The sequence below is a fragment of the Athene noctua genome, chromosome 5 (assembly GCF_965140245.1).
Source record: "Athene noctua chromosome 5, bAthNoc1.hap1.1, whole genome shotgun sequence".
In the NCBI taxonomy this organism is placed as follows: domain Eukaryota; kingdom Metazoa; phylum Chordata; class Aves; order Strigiformes; family Strigidae; genus Athene; species Athene noctua.
Genome location: NC_134041.1, coordinates 33,428,916 through 33,449,793, shown reverse-complemented (window position 1 = coordinate 33,449,793; position 20,878 = coordinate 33,428,916). Strand labels below are relative to the sequence as shown.

At 51.7% G+C, this 20,878-nt stretch overlaps 2 protein-coding genes across 5 annotated transcripts; both read left to right on the top strand.

The window, feature by feature from the left end:
- The first annotated feature begins 495 nt into the window (after positions 1-495).
- On the top strand, positions 496-5,481 carry LOC141960854 (actin-related protein 2/3 complex subunit 5). Of its 2 annotated transcripts, none has more exons than XM_074907037.1 (4): positions 496-654; positions 1,417-1,489; positions 3,555-3,731; positions 4,251-5,481. In XM_074907037.1, the coding sequence occupies exons 1-4, from the start codon at positions 512-514 to the stop codon at positions 4,311-4,313; spliced, it is 456 nt and encodes a 151-aa protein (XP_074763138.1). In that variant the 5' UTR covers positions 496-511; the 3' UTR covers positions 4,314-5,481. The 2 variants fall into 2 exon arrangements, with proteins under 2 accessions (XP_074763138.1, XP_074763137.1); XM_074907036.1 differs by having other exon boundaries at positions 496-656; positions 1,407-1,489.
- A 3,878-nt stretch (positions 5,482-9,359) lies between these two features.
- Positions 9,360-20,358, top strand: NCF2 (neutrophil cytosolic factor 2). Of its 3 annotated transcripts, XM_074908297.1 has the most exons (15): positions 9,360-9,687; positions 10,180-10,262; positions 10,574-10,682; positions 10,896-11,030; positions 11,375-11,482; positions 12,485-12,544; positions 13,673-13,716; positions 13,920-14,061; positions 14,355-14,417; positions 14,795-14,873; positions 16,501-16,544; positions 17,282-17,433; positions 17,508-17,619; positions 17,857-18,022; positions 20,066-20,358. In XM_074908297.1, exons 1-15 carry the CDS (start codon positions 9,514-9,516, stop codon positions 20,161-20,163), a joined length of 1,569 nt encoding a protein of 522 aa, XP_074764398.1. In that variant the 5' UTR covers positions 9,360-9,513; the 3' UTR covers positions 20,164-20,358. The 3 variants fall into 3 exon arrangements, with proteins under 3 accessions (XP_074764398.1, XP_074764400.1, XP_074764399.1); XM_074908299.1 differs by lacking the exon at positions 10,180-10,262; XM_074908298.1 differs by lacking the exon at positions 16,501-16,544 and having other exon boundaries at positions 14,355-14,454; positions 14,799-14,902.
- Positions 20,359-20,878: the final 520 nt, after the last annotated feature.

The following is a 20,878-nucleotide window of genomic DNA, read 5'->3' as shown; positions in this document are numbered from 1 at the left end:
TGGGCACTACCTGGCGCCACCCGCGCTCCGTGTCGCCCCCACAGGCCCGTTGGAGGGGGCGGCGGGCTCTCGCTTCGGCCAGAGCCGTCTGAGAACGCTCCCTAGGCTGAACCCGCACGGCATCGCGCCCTGTCGCTGTGTCCGCAGGACCAGCTCGCTGTCGGGGCTCGGCAGGAGCGCGCTTGCCCGGAGCCCGAAGTCGATGGCCACTCCGCGTCCCGCGGCGCCCGTCCGCGAATGACGCGGTAACCACAGCAACCGGACGCCCTGGCACGCAGCCGACCAATGGCAGCTCGCTTCCCGCGTGGCTCCACCCCCTCGCGCCCAACGGCCGGCGCCTGCGCAGAGCTCGCGCCCCGGCGGAGGGCGCGTGCATAGCGCTCGCGCCCAACGGCCGGCGCCTGCGCAGAGCTCGCGCCCCGGCGGAGGGCGCGTGCATAGCGCTCGCGCCCCGGCGGCGCCTGCGCGGGGCGGGGCGGGGCGCGGCGCGGCGCGGCGCGGCGCGGCGGCCATGGCGAAGCACGCGGTGTCCTCGGCGCGGTTCCGCCGGGTGGATGTGGACGAGTACGACGAGAACAAGTTCGTGGATGAGGAGGAAGGAGGCGACGGGCAAGCGGGGCCCGATGAGGGCGAGGTGGACTCGTGGCTGCGGCAATATCCTTCCGCCGCCGGGCGGGAAGTAGTCCCGGCAGGAGCGGGCGCGGCGGGGAGGGCTGCGGGGAGCGGCGGCCGCCGGCGCTGCCTTTTGCGGGAACATCCGTGCCCGGCGCTCCCGCCGAGGGGCGACCCGGCCCTGAGCCGACCGGAGGGCGGGCAGGGGCTGCGGGGCGGCCGGGAGGAAGGGGCCCAAGGCTGGCAGGAGGAGGGAGGCCCCGCTTCTTCCTCTTCCTCCTCCTCCTCTCGGCAGAGGCGGCGGTGTCCCGGGGCCGCGGTGTCTGGGCGGTGTCTTACGGTGAGGTGCGGGGGGCGGGAGGGATGGCGGAAAGGAGAGCGCCCTCTTCCCGCTCCCACCGCCGCCTTCCTGGCTGTCTGGCGACTGGAGGAGCTCTTCCCCCCGGCCGCTGTACGGTTGGGGCCGCGGCGGCTGTCGGAGGTGGGCGAGGCCCGTTCTCGAGGGCTACAAATTGCAGAAGCGATGGAGAATAATTTCTTTTACTCGGAGCCTCATTCCACGAAGGCCCTAAGAAGTATTCTCCAGTACTGGAACTGTACAGCTTCTTTCTAGTGCTCCTTCCTCAAATGGCCTAATAATCGCTCCCTTACACTGTAAGCTGTGCTGTCTGTTGAGGGAACCACTGCATCCACTGAACCTTAAGTATTTTCGGTCATACACAAGCCAGCCACAGCTCTCGCAGTCCTGGAGCTGGTTCTGTTGATTGCCAAATACTTGGTGTGTGGTTCTTAACCGTCTGGCACAGGGAACATGATGGCCGCGCTGCAGGCGGCTCTGAAGAACCCACCAATCAACACAAAGAACCAGGCAGTGAAGGTGAAATAGTAACAAACTTACTCATCGGTTACTCCTTAAAAATCCTTTCCTGTTTCTGTAACTCTTACCCCACCGACCCTGCCAGGTGTACTTTGAGGAAGCCAAGGAGACTGGTTTTAGAGTATTCGTCAGTGGCAAAACATCCGTCACCCCCAGTGTTTTAATCTTGTACAGAATACCGCAGCTGGGGTGTCCTCTGCGTAGCTTTCACTTGGTGCTAGATCGGGTTTTGCGTGTTCTCCGACCTGCGTAGGTCGTATGTTGAGTGCCCTGGCTAACTCCACGTGTCACTGGGTGCCTGTGTCTGATCCAGACCTGGCAGCATGCAGATGTAGTCGGTGTTGAACGATCAGGGAACCGCAGCTGCCAGTAGTCACTGCTGACTAAGGAAACTGCTAGCACAGCCAGGCTGTGAATCTACAAAAAAGGAAGAACTGATGGTTATCGCATCCAATCAAAATTAAGCCGTTAAAGCCTCAGAAATCACAAGCCCTCCCCCTGTGACAGAATGTAGGAGCCTGCTGCATGTGTGTGTTTCTGAATCTCCCCAGAATAAACCTTGAATGGCTCATGACTGCAGCGGCGAGGGGAGCAGGCAGGTGAGATGTAGAACTTCCCAGGTGGTGGAGGTCTGCTCTCCCTGCTGAAGGAGAGTCCCATGGGCATGTTTCTGTGCTGCTCAGCAGGCAGATTTTTTCACCTAGCCCCAGCCCCTTCCTGAGGGTTTTCCCACGGTTTTGAGATCCAGCTGTTTGTTAGAGATAGTGCTGTATAAAAGGCTGAACAGCTTTGTCCTCACCTTAATGGCTTGTTTCCATTAGATCCATATTGATGTATTTAAGAATACGCTTGGAAGGCAGCGGAATTGGAAGAGGTGACTGAATTTTAATGTTTCGCTTTGGTTTTAGTTCATCTCATGGAAATTTTATGGTTTTACTTATAGTTCTTCACATGAGGTCTCGCTCAGCCAAGCAGTTATGGGGTATTAAATTAAACAAGAAAACTAACACCTGTGATTTCTGAAGAAGGAAGCTGCTTGAAGTATTTGTACAGTGGAATTACTCAAAAGTCCAACAAACCCAAGACCATTTTCTTTCTTCCTTCCTCACTTAGTGGTGGATGAACAGGAAGAGCTGCTTTTTGCTGATTACATGGCTAATCTGCCGCTGTAATCGTGCCACACGCATTCCTGGGCCTGAAATGACACCCAGATCAACTTGCAGATGGTTATTAATGCAAAATATTAATGCTGCCAGTTTGCATTCTTGGTGCCTGGGACAGAAGTTGACTGTATTGAAAATATATGTCTTCCAGCAGTCACCTCTTCCAGGCTGGCTAATGGCATTTCCACAGAATATAGTGGTTGTATTTCATTAAGCAGTACAAAAGCATGGAAAGGGCTCTGGTGACAAGTACTTTATTCTTACAATTCTTCTGGAATTGCCAGCCCTTGAGTTTTGTAGTTTAAGCTCTGCCAGGACCGGAGAGCACTTTGACGTTGCCCCTCCCCCACCCGCAGCCGGTCGGGCTGGAAGTTAGGCACAAACTCGGGCTAAAATAAGAAGAAATTTAATACCACAGAGTGATAAACAATCTGAACAACAACAGTAGCAATGATAACAACAATAAACAGCAATAATAGTGAACAAGACAAACGATACACAGAGAAATACCGCTAAATGGTCACGGAACAGGTTCCCGCCACCAAGCCCACCAAAGAGCAAGTAAGAAGGTTCCCTGACCGTTGAACTAGGACAAGTTTCTATAGGTAAGTTTATTATTTAGCCATAACCTCATTTAATAGCTGGAGAATTGCAAACACAAGCAGGCAGAAAACCCAGAGCAGGACAAGTACGTTAAACTTTTTAATGCCATTTGTCACTGGGAGGATGTATCTGTTACACATTTTATCACAAGCTTTGTGTGCAAACTACCCTACTGAAACAGATTTTTGGAATGTTTAAAAAAATCTTTTGTTTTGTTTTGTTTGTTGGAGAGATGGGTAATACTTGAAGGCACTTTATACAAGAGTGAATGTATCTCTGCGTTCTTGGTTTGTTGACAGGATCGTGCAGAAAGTATTGTCCTGAAGGTCCTCATCTCTTTCAAAGCCAATGATATTGAGAAGGCGGTGCAGTCGCTGGACAAGAACGGTGTCGACCTGCTAATGAAGTACATCTACAAAGGCTTTGAGAGCCCCTCCGACAACAGCAGCGCTGTGCTGCTGCAGTGGCACGAGAAGGTGCGTTTGCCGGGCGTGCTCTTGCCTGGGATAGCCGTGGGGGCAGGTTCTGGGGTGCCAGGCACGCTCACCGACCCTGGTAGGACCCACCTTTCTGCCTGGTGAAACTGAAATGCCGTATTTCCCGCTGTGGCGAGGGTACGGTCCTGCGAGCTCATGTGCCTGCTGCTTCTGATGCCTTGGGTGAAGACTCTGCAGTTAAAATTTGGGTTTACGTTAGACTGAGGCAAACAAAATGTTTCAATCCGGTGATTCAAGTGGATGAAAGTAGAATTTCCTTCCTAGAGGGGAGCAAACTTTGCAACTTGGTTATGCAGGGCAATAAAAGCCTGTTAAATAACTGTCTTCAGAGCAAATGCCATCATCCTTTCCTGGCACACCAAGTGTGAGCATTTCATTTTTAGTGTAGAGAGCAGGGAGAGCTCATTTGAAATCCAGTCAGGAAGCCTTTCTGATCAGCACTGAGTTCAGCCCGCAGCTACCTTGACCTGCTGGTAATTGCCGTGTTTCTCTTCTCAGGCCCTGGCTGCTGGAGGAGTAGGGTCCATTGTCCGCGTTTTGACTGCCAGGAAAACGGTTTAAATCCAGCAGCGAGTGGTTGTCTGCCATCCACAGCGTGGGAAATGCTGGTACGAAAACTAACCAACCAAATGCCATTGCTGCCCTGTGGGCAGTGCCTGTCTCTCAGCTTGCCTTCTCGCTGCTTCTTTCCTAGCTGACAAATAATGCATATCGTGATCTCTTTTTTTTGTTAAATTCTGGAAAATTATGAAGGTGCAATTTTATTTCTAACAGGAGCATTTGGTACTCGCAAACATTTCAGTGACATGGATAGTGACATACACAACTTCATGTTTAGGATGATTTGCATTTGTGTATAATTGTGGCAGATTTGGACCTGACCTTCTGAGCAAATGCTGAGGGACGCAGGGTAATGTCTTAATTCGTTTCACTAGCCACGCAATGTTTTGATGTAAGAACTATACTTGAGAAGCGGGGCAGCTATTACTGTAGGGAACTGGACCATGTTTCCTTTGGCCAACCTCTGAACCAACAGCCATGAACAGGACAGGAAGCAAAGGATCCCCTCTGACCCCAATTACCATTCCAGAGAGCTGAGTATTTTCTTTAGCCTGTTCGGGTTCCTTGTGATCAGTCAGATGCTGGGTTTGCGGTGAGAGAGTCACAACGGGACGAAGTTACCCACCTTGCGGTTTGGTTGGTACAGTTTAAAAGGTTGATGGTTTATTTGTGCTGGAGCCCAGCCCAGTGAACTCTTTATTTTGGGGAGCAGAGGTCCTGAAGAGAAGAAGAAACAGCAGCTTTCACACAGCAAATTGCCTTTCAGCAACGTAAAAGTGATTTGTTTTTGTCAAGCACAACAAAGTGACTGCCTGGGGTAATCTGAGAAACTAGTACCCACGCCATCCTTGCAGAGCTCCCACACTTTGTTTTCTAGACGTGTAGGGCCTTAAAGGATACCAGATGGTTCACATTCCTGTTGCATCGTGCCACAGCGTGTTAGCTAGTGGGCATGTCGGCTTCCAAAATAAAGAGCAGTACTTTAAAAAGAGTTAGGAAAGCCCAGGGTGTCCCAGACCCCAGATCACGTTGAAGGTTTATGTGTGTTTTACATTCACCGTTTTACTGCAGTTGAGTTGTGTAAAACTGTGGGGGAACTTGTGAAATCTTTGCTGGTTTTTGATATCTGCTTTTTTTGTAATAATAATAAAGACCAGACAATAAATCATCACTATTTCCTTGGTGTCTGAAATGCCTTGAAGTTTTAGCAGGCTGCTCTTCCAGGATGGAAAATGGTAAAGCTCTAAAACTTCTCCCCTCTGCTATTTTTCTTGCTAGGCTTCCTTTCTAGAGGTTATTGTACTTGTATGTAATGGTGATACACACGCAGCTTCATCCGACTAAACAATCTGAAATTATTTTAGTGAGATACTTGACAAAAAATGTTACAAATCAGGATGAGTAAAGACTCTGCCTACACTGAAATTGTAGCCAGAGAGCAAGATCCACTCAACCATTAATGGCAGATGCTTCTCAAGAACAAAAGAAGGGTAACGGCTTAGCAGGGTGGCTGTGTGGAGCAATGCTCCCGATTTCAGGCTTGGGCGTTTGTTTTTCTCTCTGCAGCCAAGGCTCCAAGAGATTAAACATTTAATCGTTGCTTTGAATAATTTAAGCACAGATAGAGTCCTGGGCTTGTCCCGTGGGAGGGATGATGGTGCGTGCCTACGTCATCACTAATGGCACAGGCACTCAGCTTGAACTTCTGGCGGGCTGGTGCAGGCAGGAGCCTGGTGTTGAGCCCGGAAGGGCAGCTCCTCTTCCTCACCCAAGTCACGGCGGGGGGAAAGCGCCTCCATACAGCCCAGCCCGGAGTGTTCCCGATGCACCCGTGCGCTCCGCAATCAGCAAGAAGACAGCTCCAGTAAAAGCCTTTTTCCCCTCTATCCCACCTCCTCCTCCCTTGGTTTCCCCAGACGTGTGCAGCTGCATCCACCGTGGGGTGGCCGCAGGCAGGTGCAGGCAACCCGGCCTCTGAGTGGGGCAGTGGAGCCCCCTCATCTGGCCTGTCTTGCCCCACCACCCGCTCCCCCGGGGTGCCTGTGAGGGGTGCAGCATCCCACGGCTTCAGGGCCTCGATGCAGACAGGGACTGGTGTGGTTACCCTCAACCATTCGGTGCCCCCCGCTTCCTTCCTGGGGTGCCTTTTCTTGCTTAGCTGCTTCAGAAGAACGTAGGCACAATGGCCGTGCAAAGTGGAAGACCCAGTCTTGCCGCAAAGACCACAGAAAACACCCAGGTTTCAACCATACAAACATACATACATACATACTGCTTGGCCTCCTGGGCCCCTGTAGTGATGGCTCTGTCCTTCCAGGTTTCCCAGGAACTGTGTTTGGCTTCTCTGTTTCCTTCCATTCATCCAAATTTGGTTAAGACACCAATCAATCCTCGTTAAAAAAAAAAAAAATTAAAAAGCTGCAATCCCATGTAAGTGAAAAATTTGTTCCAAAACAATTGATGTCAAAGCAGGTCAGCTGCATCTAGGTGGCATTAGATAAACAAAGGCAACAAGAAGAGGTTCTCTGAGGTTCTCCAGCTTGCCCGTGGTCTGGGCTATGATGTATTTGGAAACGCTGATGAAATGTATACATCTTCCGTATTTGCGTTCAGGGATGTGCTAAAAGATGTGCGCCGATGCGGGGGTGGTAGCACAAGATTTGCAGGAAGGCATCTCCTGGTCTTCTGTCAGTCCTTTGAGTCATATGGCCCAGCAGGCTTCTAAGGGCAAAACAGAAGAAGATGGGCAGGGAAGAAGAAAAAAATCCCTGAACAATTCAATTTTGCAAAACACATTTCTCCTTCCTACTACGAGAAGGAAGCCTTCAAGGACAAGCACTCCACATGCAGATCAGACCCGCTCGAAGGGGGACGGCGTTTGCAGAGCTCTGCTAGGCAGGCCCAGCGCTTCCGAGGCCTGCTGGCAAACCTCCCACTGCCGCCTCCAGCTTTGGCCTGAGCGTGTGGCAACGGCCCCTTATTGGTCACATCCTGCTTTTGTAACATCCAAGAGAAACTGCTGCCCTCCTGCTGCTCAGAGCAGCAGCCCTGCCAAGCCCTGGGCTCCGAGTCATCCATCGTTTGGCTAAAGAGGCACCATGGGCTCTGGCCTCGCTCCCCCCCACTGTTGAGGGTGTGAGATGAAAACTTGGGTCCTGTGCCGGGGGAGCACTCAGACCTGCCCTCCAGGGCAGGAGCTGGACACGTTCAGTCTCCTCTGCTTCTCCTGGGTTATAGATCTCCTCCTCCCAAACAAGATCAAGCCTCTCGGTCTTTCCTCATGTGTAATGTTTTCTAGTGACCAGATCAGTCTTTTGGGGGGGGTCTCTTCTCCCCAGCAATAACAACAAACTCTTGCATACTGCTGCTGAACAAACTTAAAAATTACTCCTGCACCTTAGCTGGATGTGGGGCATTTCTACTTCTTTCTTACCTGTCTCTTGGTGATCTGCATTTGTGCCGGATTCCAAGAATCTCCCACAGGAGGTGCCACCATCTCTGTTACTCACTTCCTCTTGGATGTTATCGTAGAAGAAACAGGTTTGTCTACTAAATCGTCTTGGTAAGAGAAAGGGGAACAAGAGACTCACTCTTACTAGGAGGGGTGTGTTCCTCGCACCTTTGAAATTCCTTGAATATTACCTTAAAAATAGCCAAGCAGAAGGGTAGCTGCTCTGAGCATTTGCTGTGCTTGCACCTGTCAGAGCCCATCTTTCTGTGAAACACACGAAAAAAAAAAATGCAGCACTCGTCACAGGAACGATCTCACATCCTCCTCCAGCTCCCCTTCTACCAGTTTGGGATCAACCTCACCCTACCATTGTGCCGATGCAGATAAGTAAATGAGCAGAAAATTATCTCTACCACGAGGTGAACCATTTCCAACACGACAGGGTTTTCCGTTCCTCAAAGGAATGAGAAAAAGCCTATCAGAGGTGTGTTTTCATGCTTGCCATGTTGTTATTGCTACTCCCCTCCTCCAGCATTGCTCTGGCTGGTTGCATTTCCCTCTGCTTTTCTGGAGGTCAGAGGGTCTCCCCCACACTCCCGTAGGAAGCCCTCCGGAGCTGGCTGGGTGCAAGGGGATGCCAAGGGCACACTTGAGAACCAAAGAGGCCCATAGGTTCAGGGATGTGCTCAGTCCTACTTTTGGCTGAAAATCAAGTCCTTGCTTTTCAGCGGCTTGGGTTTCTTCTCGAGCAGAAGTCAAACAAAAGCCTCCTCCGCAGCCTCCCTCCTGTTGTGGGCATTATGTAATCTGCCACGGAAGTGTGAGTAAACACACGAGGGCCAAGTCTTGCTGACAGATTTTAAGCCCTTACAAAACACACATCGCATCACTGGTGGATGAGGCAGAGGCAAAGTACTTCCAAAACTACTTAGAAACCACGTGTGGAGCACCCAGCTCCAAACCTTCTGAGTCAGCAGGTCAGACCCCTGTGCCGTCACCGCCTCTGTGGCTGCCACGTGCCCAGTGTCCCCCTGTCCGCCCAGCAGCGTTCCAGACCCCGGTTATGCTCTGCTGGCTATAAAACACCCCAACAGAAATGATGTTGGGCTGAGCATCAGTTACCAGCGTTGCTGGAGTTCAGCATGACACAGCCGCTGCCCCCCAAAACCCCATCCTTGGGCAGCTCTGCACACCCCCAGCAGTGGAGCTTCTCACTGGGGCAGCGCAGCAGGGGACGGGCAGGACAGAGGGTTTCCCAGGCTGTGCCTTGGGCCGTACTTCGCCTTCCCCGGTGCCTGCAGGAAGCATTTAGCAGCTACCTTCATTGAAGACCACGCTTTGGAGGGCACAAGGGGCTCAGCTCTTGTTCTGTGGCTTTGCAACCCTGAATTTGACCTGATCAATCACCCGGCCAACAAAATCCATAGCTTTTCGAGAAAAACTCAGAGAAGCAGAACCCAAAGAGGTGAGAAGCAGCTGCCAGAGAAGACCTGGTGTGCAACCGGTGTCAGCGCAGCGTGGAAACCCGCTGCAGCAGACAGCCTCTGCCTCACTTCCCCATCCCGGGGCCGTGTTTCACTGATGTGAGTGAGGCCACTTCCTGCCGGGTTTGCGACACGGGCAGCGGGGAAGGCAGAAGTACAGGCAGAAAGGAGCTGGAGGGAGGCCGAGCAGCTCTGCAAGGAAGGACGAGGAGAGGAGCGAACCCAGGACACGGCCAGGGACCCCACATCTCGCTCCCACTGCGCCATGTCCCTGGTGGAGACGATCCGGCTGTGGCAAGAAGGGGTGTGCGCGGCGGATGGGAAGGAGTGGAAGGCAGCCCTGGACGCCTTCACGGCCGTCCAGAACCCCCCTGCCAAAATCTGCTTTAACATCGGCTGCATCCACCTTGTCCTGGGGAAGCTGGCCGAGGCGGAGCAGGTAAGGTGCAGCCCTTACGGTCGCTACTCCTGCTTGCGCTGGCAAGTTTGCACCCAGACCTGCCAGACAGAGGGACACGGTGGGAAAGGGAGGAATTAAGGGCCACGATCTGACTCAGGGAAGGGTTTCGGGGCCTTTTAAAGCTGGGATGAAGCGTGACAGCCCTGGGCTCTGCCTGCTGAAGCTGTTTTCCCGGCAAATCAGAGGTGGAGCAGCAGAAGAGGTGCATGGTTTGCTGCTCACCCTCCCTCTCTCCCAGAGGTGACTGCAGAGGCACTAAGCTGCCGAGCGAGCTGTGGCAGCTGCTTCCAGCTCCAAAAAAATTAGGAGCCCGGTACAGGCTCCACCACCCAGTGCCCAGCACTGCAAGGAGATACAGCCCACAAAGACCTGCTTGGCTAAAGCAGGACAGCTACAACTGCTCTACACCCTCAGTTTTTTAAAGGTCTTCTCTTTTTACCCTCTTTTTGCCTCACTCCTACCTCCAAGCAGGCATTCACCCGGAGCATCAGCTGTGACAAGCACCTAGCAGTGGCTTATTTCCAGCGGGGGACGGTGTTTTACCGGAGGCAGAAGTGAGTGGAAGGGTTTAAAGTGTCATTTTTGCCGCTTGCGGAGATGCCAGCCTTTGGCTGAGGATGGCCCCAGGCAGGTTGATACCCCAGGGGCCAAACTGCAACCCCTCGAGGTAAAACAGGTTCCTGTTCATCAGCGGTGCAGTCCTGGGATTAACACTAGCCTTGGAGCACCTCTCCCCCTGGGGGGTTTGAAAACACTACAAGGAAATAGGAGAGACCCAACTAAACTCACACATGTTTAAGTAAAGAATTAGAGGCAGGCAGATTGCCACCACGAGGTGGTGACACCCTTGTCCTCTGCTCCACAGCCATGAAAAGGCCATTGAGGATTTCAAAGAGGCGCTGGCCCAGCTGCGAGGCAACCAGCTCATCGACTACAAGATCCTGGGGTTGCGGTACAGGCTCTTTGCTTGTGAGGTGAGAAAGACCTGACCAGCAGTTTTGATCCCAAAGGTCTATTCACCAGCTCAAGAAATCTAAGGAGAAAACAGCCAACATCTCTTTGTGCTTCTCAAAGAACCAAGTGAGCTGGTACATTGCCACTGCCATGTTGTCCTCTCCTTTCCTGACCTCCTGGCAACAGTCCGGCTGCTCTAAGATCTCATTTCCTTGCTCCCACCCCTCCGGCAGATACTCTACAACATTGCGCTGGTGTACGCCACGCTGGAGGACTGGAAGAAAGCTGAAGAGCACCTGACACTGGCCATGAGCCTGAAGAGTGAGTCCCAGCACAACAAGATCGACAGGGCGATGCAAGCCATCCTGGTAAGGAGGAGCAGGACTTACAGCCGCCGTGTTTGCTCACAGCAGGGAGGAGGGAACCCAGTGACAGAGAAACCAACTTTTAGCTATGGCTTTAGCAGAGCAGGAGAAAAGCGCAGCAGGCTGAGCAAAATGTGAGTGTCGTAGTGAGACACGACTTGGCGGGAAGAGCTTGGGGTCACTGGGGAGGCAGGGATGGAAAGACCATGTCAGGACTGGGGTTGGGCTGTCACGGTGGTGTTGTGACTTTGTGGAGTGAGACCTTAACCCCAGAGGTAGAAGGAAGGGGACATTAAGCAGTCCCTCCCCTCACCTCTGAAGAGTGCCGTGGCTTCTCTGTGCTACAGAAGCAGAAGCTCTGTGAACTGGTGGCCATTCCTGCAGGGAAGCTGTTTAGACCAAATGAAAAGCAAGTGGCTCAGCTGGAGAAGAAGGACTACCTGGGAAAGGCTATGGTAAGGAAGAATTAACTTACTTATTCAGGCCAAGCCTTTGGGCTGAGGAGAGCTGCTGGCCGTGGTCTCACCCCCTCTCTGAGCTGCTCTCTGCTGCCTGGTGGGCAGCCCAATATACGGAGCTAGTCCGTGCCTCAGGGATCCTCTCAGGCGTGGAAGGAGGGGTGGCACATAGGGGGTCTCCTGGGGAACAGGGACTCTGCAGAAACAGAGGAACCAAAAGCCTGTTTCTGCAAAGCATGACCTATTTTCAGTTTCTCTCCTTAGCAAGTTATGAGGGACAGTGAGTCAGCAATGAGCCAGAAAGGTCCCACTGGAGCTTCAACCCAAGCCAGGAATTTTGGGGGGGACGGGGGGACGGGGGGATGGGGGGACGGGGCAGGGAAGAAGCTATTTAACACAACAGCCACAAACAACTCCCAGTCTCTCTCCTGTTCCATTTGAAGGAGGCTTTTCAGCTCAGACAAGAGAGCAAACTTTTCTCCCATGAGTGTGCAAAATCCAGTCACTGGGATGTCGCCTTTGGGCTCAGGTCCTGGGAGGCAACACTCCTCCAGAAAGGGAACCACTGGCTGTTCAGGCACTGGGGAATGGGATGACCAAGAGCCAAGCAGTTCCTTGGGCGTCAGGGGAACCTGCACACAAATGTTTATGAACTTCTTAAATTATGTTTAAAGTCACCTGCAGGAGGTAAGGGCTTGAGTTGGACACTTTGGCTCCCTTCAACATTTGTGACTAAAACGTAAACGTTTAGGTTGTAATGACTCTAACCACAGTAACAGTGAGGCTAAAAGTTGAGAATTTACCACAGCTGAGAGGTGAGTTTTGGTGCCAGAAGCACTCAGCCAAAGATGCTTAGCCTGATATCACAGCCCCTCTTAAACCTGAAGCATTGTGAGGAGCTTGGCTTGGCCAACAGCAAAGGAAGAAGGTGGACATCAGAGGTCTAAGAGAGGTCTTCAAGCACCAAGTCACTGCCTGTCTGTCTGTCTGTGGCTCTAGGTGGTGGCATCCGTAGTGGACAAGGATGATTTTTCAGGATTTGCTCCACTCCAGCCACAGGTAAGGCACCTCCGGTGAAGAGCATCCTTGGCAGAAGCTTGGGAGGACATGGGGATGGGTATCATCCTGCAGCTTGTCAAGGGCTCTGGCTCACAATGGGTAGCAAACAGCAGCATCACCACCATGCACTTTCTGCTACTGCCGCAGGGAGGAGGCAGACGCTGCCCCCGCATCTCAGCTGCTCTCTCCATCATCAGAAAGGGCAGCCCAAACCCACCTCTGTCTGTCGTTGAGGTTCCCTGAATGGGGAAGTTGTGGCCTGAGGGCACATCCTCTGCCCCTGCTGTTGCTGCGGGGTCACGGCTGTTGGCAGGGAGCTGTCTCAGACCCTCCCTGCCAGATTCGTTAGGGTTCAACTGTCTAAGCTTGAGTCGAGAACCAAGAGCAGTTCTGCTTTCGTTCTCCATCTTCCTCACAGTTCCCCAAACCCTTTGCATCTTCTGTGACATTTTCCTGATGATGTAGCAGCATCTTTCCATCTCTAAAGGCACCCGAGAGTTTTTACAGGAGCTTTGAGAGGATACGGGGAGGTGCAGCCACTGCGGCCTACAGCACCATTACGTGACATAAAATACACTATTCTGAATGCAGCCAAGTGTTGTCACCTCACTGCAGGAGTCAGACCTATTTCAAGTAGTTTCTTCAGAGGGTTGATAAAATCCACCAGAGATGACAAATTACTTGGGCAGGCAAGACCATAAAGCATGATGACAGCAGCAGGAGATTTTATAAGCACGGTAATGGGAAGATACAGGGACACACAACTTAGTTTAAACCACCTGATCTCAAAACCCTGACCTCAGCCCTCTGTGAGCTGAAACCAAAATCATGAGTGAAAACAGGATTGTGCCTCTGAAAACCCAGGACAGCTGGAATAATTTGGAAACTGCTTCTCAGAAGGAGCAAAGGCAGTGATATTCCTCATGGCACTTAAGACTCATGGCTTTACGCATCAGGGTGGCAGAGACCTGAAAACCTTTAGGTTCAAATCATCTGACCTGACATCAGCACGGGGAGGAAGGAACCATGCAGGGGTGATGGTAGGCATGGTAGAAGGCTGCAGGAATTTCTATAAAACCCAAATCCTCCGGATTACTGATAATTATCCTTCTGGCATCTTGTTGGCAGGCCTCTGGTCCTCCACCCAGGCCCAAGACCCCAGAAATCCTCAGGTAAGTTGGATGAAGGATGGATAATGCTGCTAACCCATTCACCCATGTCCAACCCCATCCCGCACCATCACAGCTGAGCATCCAGCTGGCACCCAAAACTCAGGGGGGATGGAGTATGGATCATAGAAACGAGGAGGCAGAAGTCTGGGTTCCCCCTACAAAGAAAAACAACTTCCTGACCCATCTGCTGCTCCCGCACCCAGCGCCCTCAAAGGGCAGCCGCATCGTGTCCTGTATGAGTTTGTCCCTGAGACTGCCGAGGAGCTGCAGGTCCTCCCAGGAAACATTGTCTTTGTCCTGAAGAAAGAGAAGGACAACTGGGCAACAGTGATGTTCAACGGAAAGGTACCAGCGGTGTGCTTGGCGGGAGGGGGCAGATGCTGTGAGGTTCTGCCGAGGACTTGCAGGTCAGAGCCTTGCCATCAGCAACTAAATGAGTTTCTGACTTAAGTCCCTTATGTCCACCCTGGCTTAGGCCACAGGGGTCAGTGAAATCCATCCAACTTGCAGCAACTAACCTTCAGGCTTCAGGGACTTTCCTGGATCCAGGGTAGGGCAAGGACAAGCTCTGTTGTGTCCTTCAGTGGTGGGTTGCCTCCTTGCCAAGCAATCCCCACTCACGTCTCCTTCCCCCGCAGAAAGGGATCGTGCCCTGCAACTACCTCGAGCCCGTGGAGCTCCAGAACAAGCTGCATATCCAGGTGAGGAGGCCCAGGAGGAGATGGGGTCCTAGGGAGGGCAGATCCCCACCCATTTACCCACTACCAGTTCTGGGCCTTCCAGCAGGAACCGTACCTGCAACCCTCTCCCCCTCGTTGGTTCTTCTGGCTCATGGTCACCTTAACATGAGCTCAGACACCTGCAAAATCAGGGCAGATGCTGTGTTGCTGGCGCCCCTGGTGGGGGTTGGCAATGCCGGGGAAATAAGGGGTAGCGAAGTCATCCCTCCCCACTTCAAGACCCCGAACAGACCTCGGGAACACAGCGGGTTGGAGAGGGCACTCCATGAGGCAGCAGCACCCCAGCTCCCATAGGAAGGGTGGGATTGACTGCACTCCCTTCTTCCCATCCGGCACAGGGAGAAACCCCCCTTGAAGCCGAGATCCCAGAGTCACCCAGCTCTCCTGCTCCAGAGAAGCCACGGCGGTCGCCACCAGGTCAGCGGGGGGGATCTGGGGGGACGGGGGTGCCTTAGGGGCAAAGCCCCCAGCAGCAGGTTTGAGACAGTTTCCTTGGTGCCGTGTCCTCATGCTTTGAGACCAGGGCTGGGGCTCATCTCCCCCTCAATCCTTGACCCCTTTGCAAGGGATGGGGAGATATTAAAGCAGTAGGCAGAGACAGCAGCTACTGCAGTGCTGGGGATGGAGCAAAACAGAGCATGTGGATTCCCAAGGAAAGCAAGTCCTTCTGTGCTCTTAATGGGCACAGCGACTGATGGGGAAGAGGGCCTGGGGGTAGGAACGGGGCAAATGACTCAGCCTGTCCAAGTCCTGGAGTAGAAGGTCCCTTACAAGCTGTGCTAGTTTTAGTGCTGCTGTGAGCTGGGCTTCGGTTGGAAGGAGCTGTGGTTGCCCTGGGAAGGGGATTCCTGGCCAGGGCTACCCCATGTCTGCAGGCCTGGGGCAGGGCGGGTTGCACCAGGGCCACCATATCACCCCCAGCACTTGGTTCAGGCTGCTGGGAAGCTCAAAATGGCTGTTTAAAGCTGGGAAGCGGTGGTCACAGCGTGTGAGAAGGCGCATGAAACGAAGAGCAGGGGGAAGAATCGCGAGCTGCCCTCTCTAGAAAAACACAACGTGGTGCTCAGAGGTAGGAGCCTGCGTCTGAGCTGCGAGCTCCACACTGTTGCAGGGAAAACCCATTTGGGGTAGAATGCCTCAGTGTGCAGAGACTGTGCCATGTTGGTGTTAACGTGCTGCAGTTTATTTTGGCTGTCGCTGGCCAACCTGCCAAAAAACTACAGGAGTATGTGGACAACCAGCTGCCAAGTGCCCTGCTCTGACATGGGCCTGAGCTGCTTGGTGGTGGGGAAAGGTGGACCGAAAGACCACTAATGGCAGAACAGGGCCTGTGGGCCAAGCAGAGTGGCCTCCTAGGCAGGGCAGTGGTAAACCTGATAGAGAAGATGGCTGGGACTCACAGGAGTTAAGCTTAAGGACTCACCAACCTCAAAGAGCAGCTTTATAGCACCAAAAGCTATCACTGATCTACCAGTGGGACTATAACAGTGTAGCTCTATCTCTTTCCATAATGAGCACAGTCATGTCAAAACACTGACAAAGCACAGGAGAAATCCGTCTGAAGAGACTTCAACAAACCTGCATAAAATCACCCATCCCGGGGGTCTGAATTTAACTTTACCACCCTGGTGAAGAACAGGGATTGCCTCCCGTTTTAAGTGTGGACCTAGGGAGATGAGAAGAGCAAAGACACTAAAACCAGCAGCTCACATATTTTGTTTGTTTTTTGTGGTTTGTTTTTTTGTTGGTTTTTTTTTTAAAATCCACCCAGGAAAGACATCCCACCCCCAAAGCTCCCATCCCTATAAGAGGGAAGGCACCTCTGCTCAGTGGTTATATCTAAAATCTTACAGATGAAGCCCATTGCAGCTGATGCTGCATCCCTTCAGGGGCCCACCACTGGCCCCAGGCTCAGCTGGTGTTGCTGCAGATCACAATGGGTGTTGGGGAGAAGGGCTGCAGGAGGGCTGAATGTGTATTTAGGCACAGAGCAGCAATGCCTACCCTGTCCCACTCACTGAGCCACCTCTTTCTTCCTCCACAGCTTACATTCCTGTTACTGTGACGCAGCTGAGAGATGAAGCAAAGGTAACATCTCACAAATGCTGACCCCTAAGGTCCTCTTGGTGTCACAAATCTGCATTTATTGCACGTTGAAAGGTGCTGGCATGCCCAGCAAACACCACAGCCCTGGAAGTGTTCCAGGTTTTCATCATTCAGGAGCTTCTCCAAAGCATCACAACAGGGCTAGAGGCCAGCAGGTCCCCACGACCCAACCAGGGTGACTAGGACTGCTTTTTGGGAGGTGGTCTCCAGGCCCACTCCCCGGTGGACCCAGGGCTGTCAGCAGAGCCACTGTACAACTCATCTTGGTTGACCCACTGCACTTGAAGGGAGAAATAGGGGAGAGTTTGGCTGTAAGGTGCATACACTCCTGGGCAGGGTCAGCACATCAGCTCACATTGATAAAGATGGGAAAGCACAACAATCTCAACTCAGAAAAAAGAATTAGGGGGTTGAAGTGTGGACACACCTCAACTTTGGTCACCTGAAGGCCACAGGCTGGTTGATAAGTGCCTAGTCTATCACTGAGTTCTCCCGGGACAATACCAGGGCTGGCAGCCCAGCTTGGGTAGCACAGCTGCTGCCCTGCCGTGAGGGAAGCACTGAAGGCTGCACACATTAGCAGAGACATCTCCCTGCCCAGCAGCCAGCCAGTACCCTCCAGCTCAGATGTGACTCAGGTGTCCAGTTTTCATGTCCCAGTACCTCTCTCTGCCCTTACCAAGTCACACAAGCTCTAACATCCTGTTTACCACCTGCAGGAAGCCGAAGCAGCCGTCTCCAGCCCCCGCATCCTCAAGGTGCATTACAAATACACGATTGCCCTGCAAGTCGAGCCAGGCCTCTCCTACACGGAGCTCCTGGACCTGGTTTGCAAGAAACTAGAGCTCCAGCCCAAGTACATGCAGCTGAGGTGAGGTGCTGCAGGGTGCTAGGGCCCATGTTTTCAGGGGTCCAGCCCTTACCCTGCGCCCTCTGCGCACCCAGGTACAAGCCTGCGGAGAGCCAAGTGCTGGTGACTCTGAGCGCAGAGAACCTGGAGGCAGCTTGGAGCCAGAGCAAGGACAACTGTCTGACAGTCTGGTGTGACATGATGGAGGTCAGTGACAGCTGGTGGTAGGAGCCACCTCTTCTGCCCACTCCTAGCAAGGAACCTCAGCAGATGTTGCCTTTGCTTTCCTTGCTGTGAGTGCAGGCTTCAAAGCAACGCAGCAACCTCTTGAAAGGCAGAGGAGCAAAGAGCAGGCGAAAAGGAGAAGCAGACCTTCTCTCTCTTACCCTGCAACAAAGATAAAGAAGCCAAAAGGTGTCCTTACCAATTTATTCCCTGCCCTAGGGAGAGGGGTTTTTACCAGACAGCAATCCCGAGGAACTGCCACCGCAGGAGGCAACAGCAGAGGAAATGGGACCAACCCAAGTTGTAGCACAGTATGATTATGAAGCCACCCAACCTGAAGACCTGGAGTTTCAAGCAGGAGACGTGATACTTGTTTTATCTCAAGGTAACTGTGCTCCTTCCGCAACAGGGGAGGGGAGGGACCTCCCAGCTCTGATGAGAGCACAGGTCTGAACTTGAAATGCCAAGTGCCTGCAGCAGCTGCTGCTTGGTTCAGTGAAGTTGTGGGTTCCCCGCACCTGCCAGTCAGCCCAAAACCTCTCAGGTATTTGGTCAGACACTGGATGCAGTTCTTCAGTGGAGCCTACAAGCTTCACTAGGGACTTCAATCTCTTTTCCTGAATCCTCCTGTCCTCCAAAACAAACTGTTTCATTCTGGGGACCTGCAGAGCAACAACCTAGCTCGGGCAGCCTCCGCTGATAGCAAACTTTTCCTGCAAGCTACAGTTTGTCCTTTCAACAGAAAAGGGGCCGCTCAGATTTCTGCTGCAGGGCACTCTGCATTCAATGCAAGCTTTCTCAAACACCTTACAAGACAGGTTAGAAAAGCAGCTCCCAGAGATTGCATGAGGTAGCAGGTGGAAGCTGGGGGAAATGACAACCTAAGGGACACACACAAGGGTTGCTTTCCTTTGCTCCACCAAGAGGTGTCACCGAGCTGCCAGTTCCCAGATTCATGGAGCAAATTCGCTCCATCCCCATGAAGGACAAAGGAAAAAACAGTGAATCTAACCTACTGAGGCATTTCTAGCCTCTGTTTTTGGCTTGTCCACCAACTCTCTAGAGCCACAAGACGAGCAGGACCTAGAGCCTGCAGGATTGCTTTCTGCAAGTGCCTTCTTCAATCGCAGCTGCCCTGTGCTGGAGCGGCAGCAGAGCTCCTCCAGCCCTACCGTGGGCTTCCTACCCAAGCCTTAGTGTTATACATGCTTCTGCGATTTTCATCATGCCCCTCTTTCTGCCACCCCCTGCCCCAAACACTTTCAAGATGGGAAGAGTTTCACTTGAGCTGTGTTTAAGCTTCCCAACTGCAGTTTATTTTTTGAAGGAGATGCCTCATTTTGACTGCTGCCCCCACCATGGGAGAATGCTCTTACTCCCATTCCTCTCACCTGGTACCTTTTTCTGGCTGGTTTTCTTTTTAAGGGTACAATCTTCCATTAGCCTCAATCCTCTTCAAGATTAGTCTTTAGTGCTTCTAGGAGAATTAAGGCTTAAATACAGACTAAATTTCAGCAAGATCTTTTGAGTTGGATCCTTTCAAGCCTGTACAGAACACACACAAGAGAGGACAAAGTTACCATGCTTCTGAAAAAGCTGCTGGTGAGCCCGTATCAGGTGAAGAATTATATACAGACCCTGTACAGGGCATCTGTTTCCTGCTTCAGTTGAGCCTCTGAGTGAAATAAAGACATCAGAAATAGTTTTAAAGGCAAAAAAATGCTGATACTTTGCTATATATAGCTCTATCACTAATTTGTGCCAGCTGCAGGCTTTGGCAGCAGTACACAAGCCATCACAGACCCCCTGTATCACTGTATGGTTGAGTTTTTCCACCATACAACACTGATGGACCACCCTCCCCCCATCATACTCTACCCTTCACTGCTGAGCTAAAGATTTTCCATTTAAAAGTTGGTTCTCACCTCATTTGGTTCCCCACTGGAAGAGTTTTCAGAGCTCCTAAGCTTTACTCAACTCAGGGTAGCAGAGGCTTTTGGGTTTTGGTTAGGGTTTTTTGGGGTTTTGTTTGTTTGTGTTTGTTTTGGTTTTTTTTAATATGAACATGGAACAGCAGGTGAAAACACTTTAGGAAGAGCTCAAGGTCTCAGACCATTTCCCTGCCCCCTGCCCTCACTGTTTCCACTGTCTTCTATCCCAGATAGTTTCTAAGCCCCATGGTCTTTATTTTGATTTATTTTTCCTACCTTTGTTTGGCAGTGTGTTCTTTCTTACCTTACAGCTTTGCTCTCTACTTCATTTCTCCTCTGTCCCTTTTCTCCACATTCCTCTATCATTTTAGCATGGCTAAAAGGTTTATCAGCAGAAAATCTCAGAATGGTAATCTTGGGCCTGTCTGTAGCCTGTGGAGGTTACAATGTTCCTGTATATCCCTAGAGTAACAAAGACTGTTGATTTTATCTTCCAGTGAACAAAGACTGGTTAGAAGGCCAGTGCAATGGGAAGATAGGCATCTTTCCATCTGCTTTTGTTCAAAAGTCTAACACTAAAGACCCAGAGATGTGATTTCAGAAGAGCTTAAAGTCATGGATGTGGAAAGAAACTAAGAATTCAACTGTTGCAATTAAGAAGTTTCTGCATTAATCACTGCATCTGAAAATGAACTTTACATGTTATCGCTACTTATATTAAAAGCTTTATTTTTTATTTTACCTTTTGCATTGTTCTCTAAAACAGGTACTTATTAAAAAGTTGCTAATTGTCTTCCTGGTACAAATATATTCAGTCCTAAAACCTGTGCTTGCCAAGAGACTTGCCTTGTCTCACCTGCCCTGGCCTTAACAAAGCTTTTATACAGACTTGCCAGCAGCTGGTAAAACCCATGAGACAGTGCTGCCACTTGCATTTACAGCCCTGCCAACAGATCCAGAAGAGGAATGGGTGTCCACCAAGCTACGGGCCAGGGAAGGCCAAACAGCATTTGCTTTCTTAAAACACTACTGCCAACCCCAAAACCTTAAGAGACACAGTGCAACCTTGCCCTGCTCCAGCTGACAATTCACTTCAAAACCACAGTGACTTTAAACACCTCCCCCAATAAAAGCAGACACATTTTTTTCACCTGTGGGAGCCATATCTCAAAGATTTTTCTCAGCAGTCAAAAGAGACAGTAACTTAGAAAGACAGTGCCTGGAATGTCAGCAGGTCATACAGCAGCAAAGACATCCCCTCTATAAAAAAAACTTTGATGCCCTCTTCCCTACCCAAGAGGTTTGTCTCC

What these genes read in the sequence shown, in the direction of transcription:
- LOC141960854 (XM_074907036.1), top strand. Translation starts at nt 512, where the DNA reads ATGGCGAAGCACGCGGTGTCCTCGGCGCGGTTCCGCCGGGTGGATGTG. An exon ending in CAAAGAACCAGGCAGTGAAG is followed by an intron (nt 1,490 to 3,554) that starts GTGAAATAGTAA and finishes GTTTGTTGACAG; the next exon opens with GATCGTGCAGAAAGTATTGT. An exon ending in TGCTGCAGTGGCACGAGAAG is followed by an intron (nt 3,732 to 4,250) that starts GTGCGTTTGCCG and finishes TTCTCTTCTCAG; the next exon opens with GCCCTGGCTGCTGGAGGAGT.
- NCF2 (XM_074908298.1), top strand. Translation starts at nt 9,514, where the DNA reads ATGTCCCTGGTGGAGACGATCCGGCTGTGGCAAGAAGGGGTGTGCGCG. An exon ending in ACTACCTGGGAAAGGCTATG is followed by an intron (nt 11,483 to 12,484) that starts GTAAGGAAGAAT and finishes CTGTGGCTCTAG; the next exon opens with GTGGTGGCATCCGTAGTGGA. An exon ending in GGGGATCTGGGGGGACGGGG is followed by an intron (nt 14,903 to 17,281) that starts GTGCCTTAGGGG and finishes TACCACCTGCAG; the next exon opens with GAAGCCGAAGCAGCCGTCTC.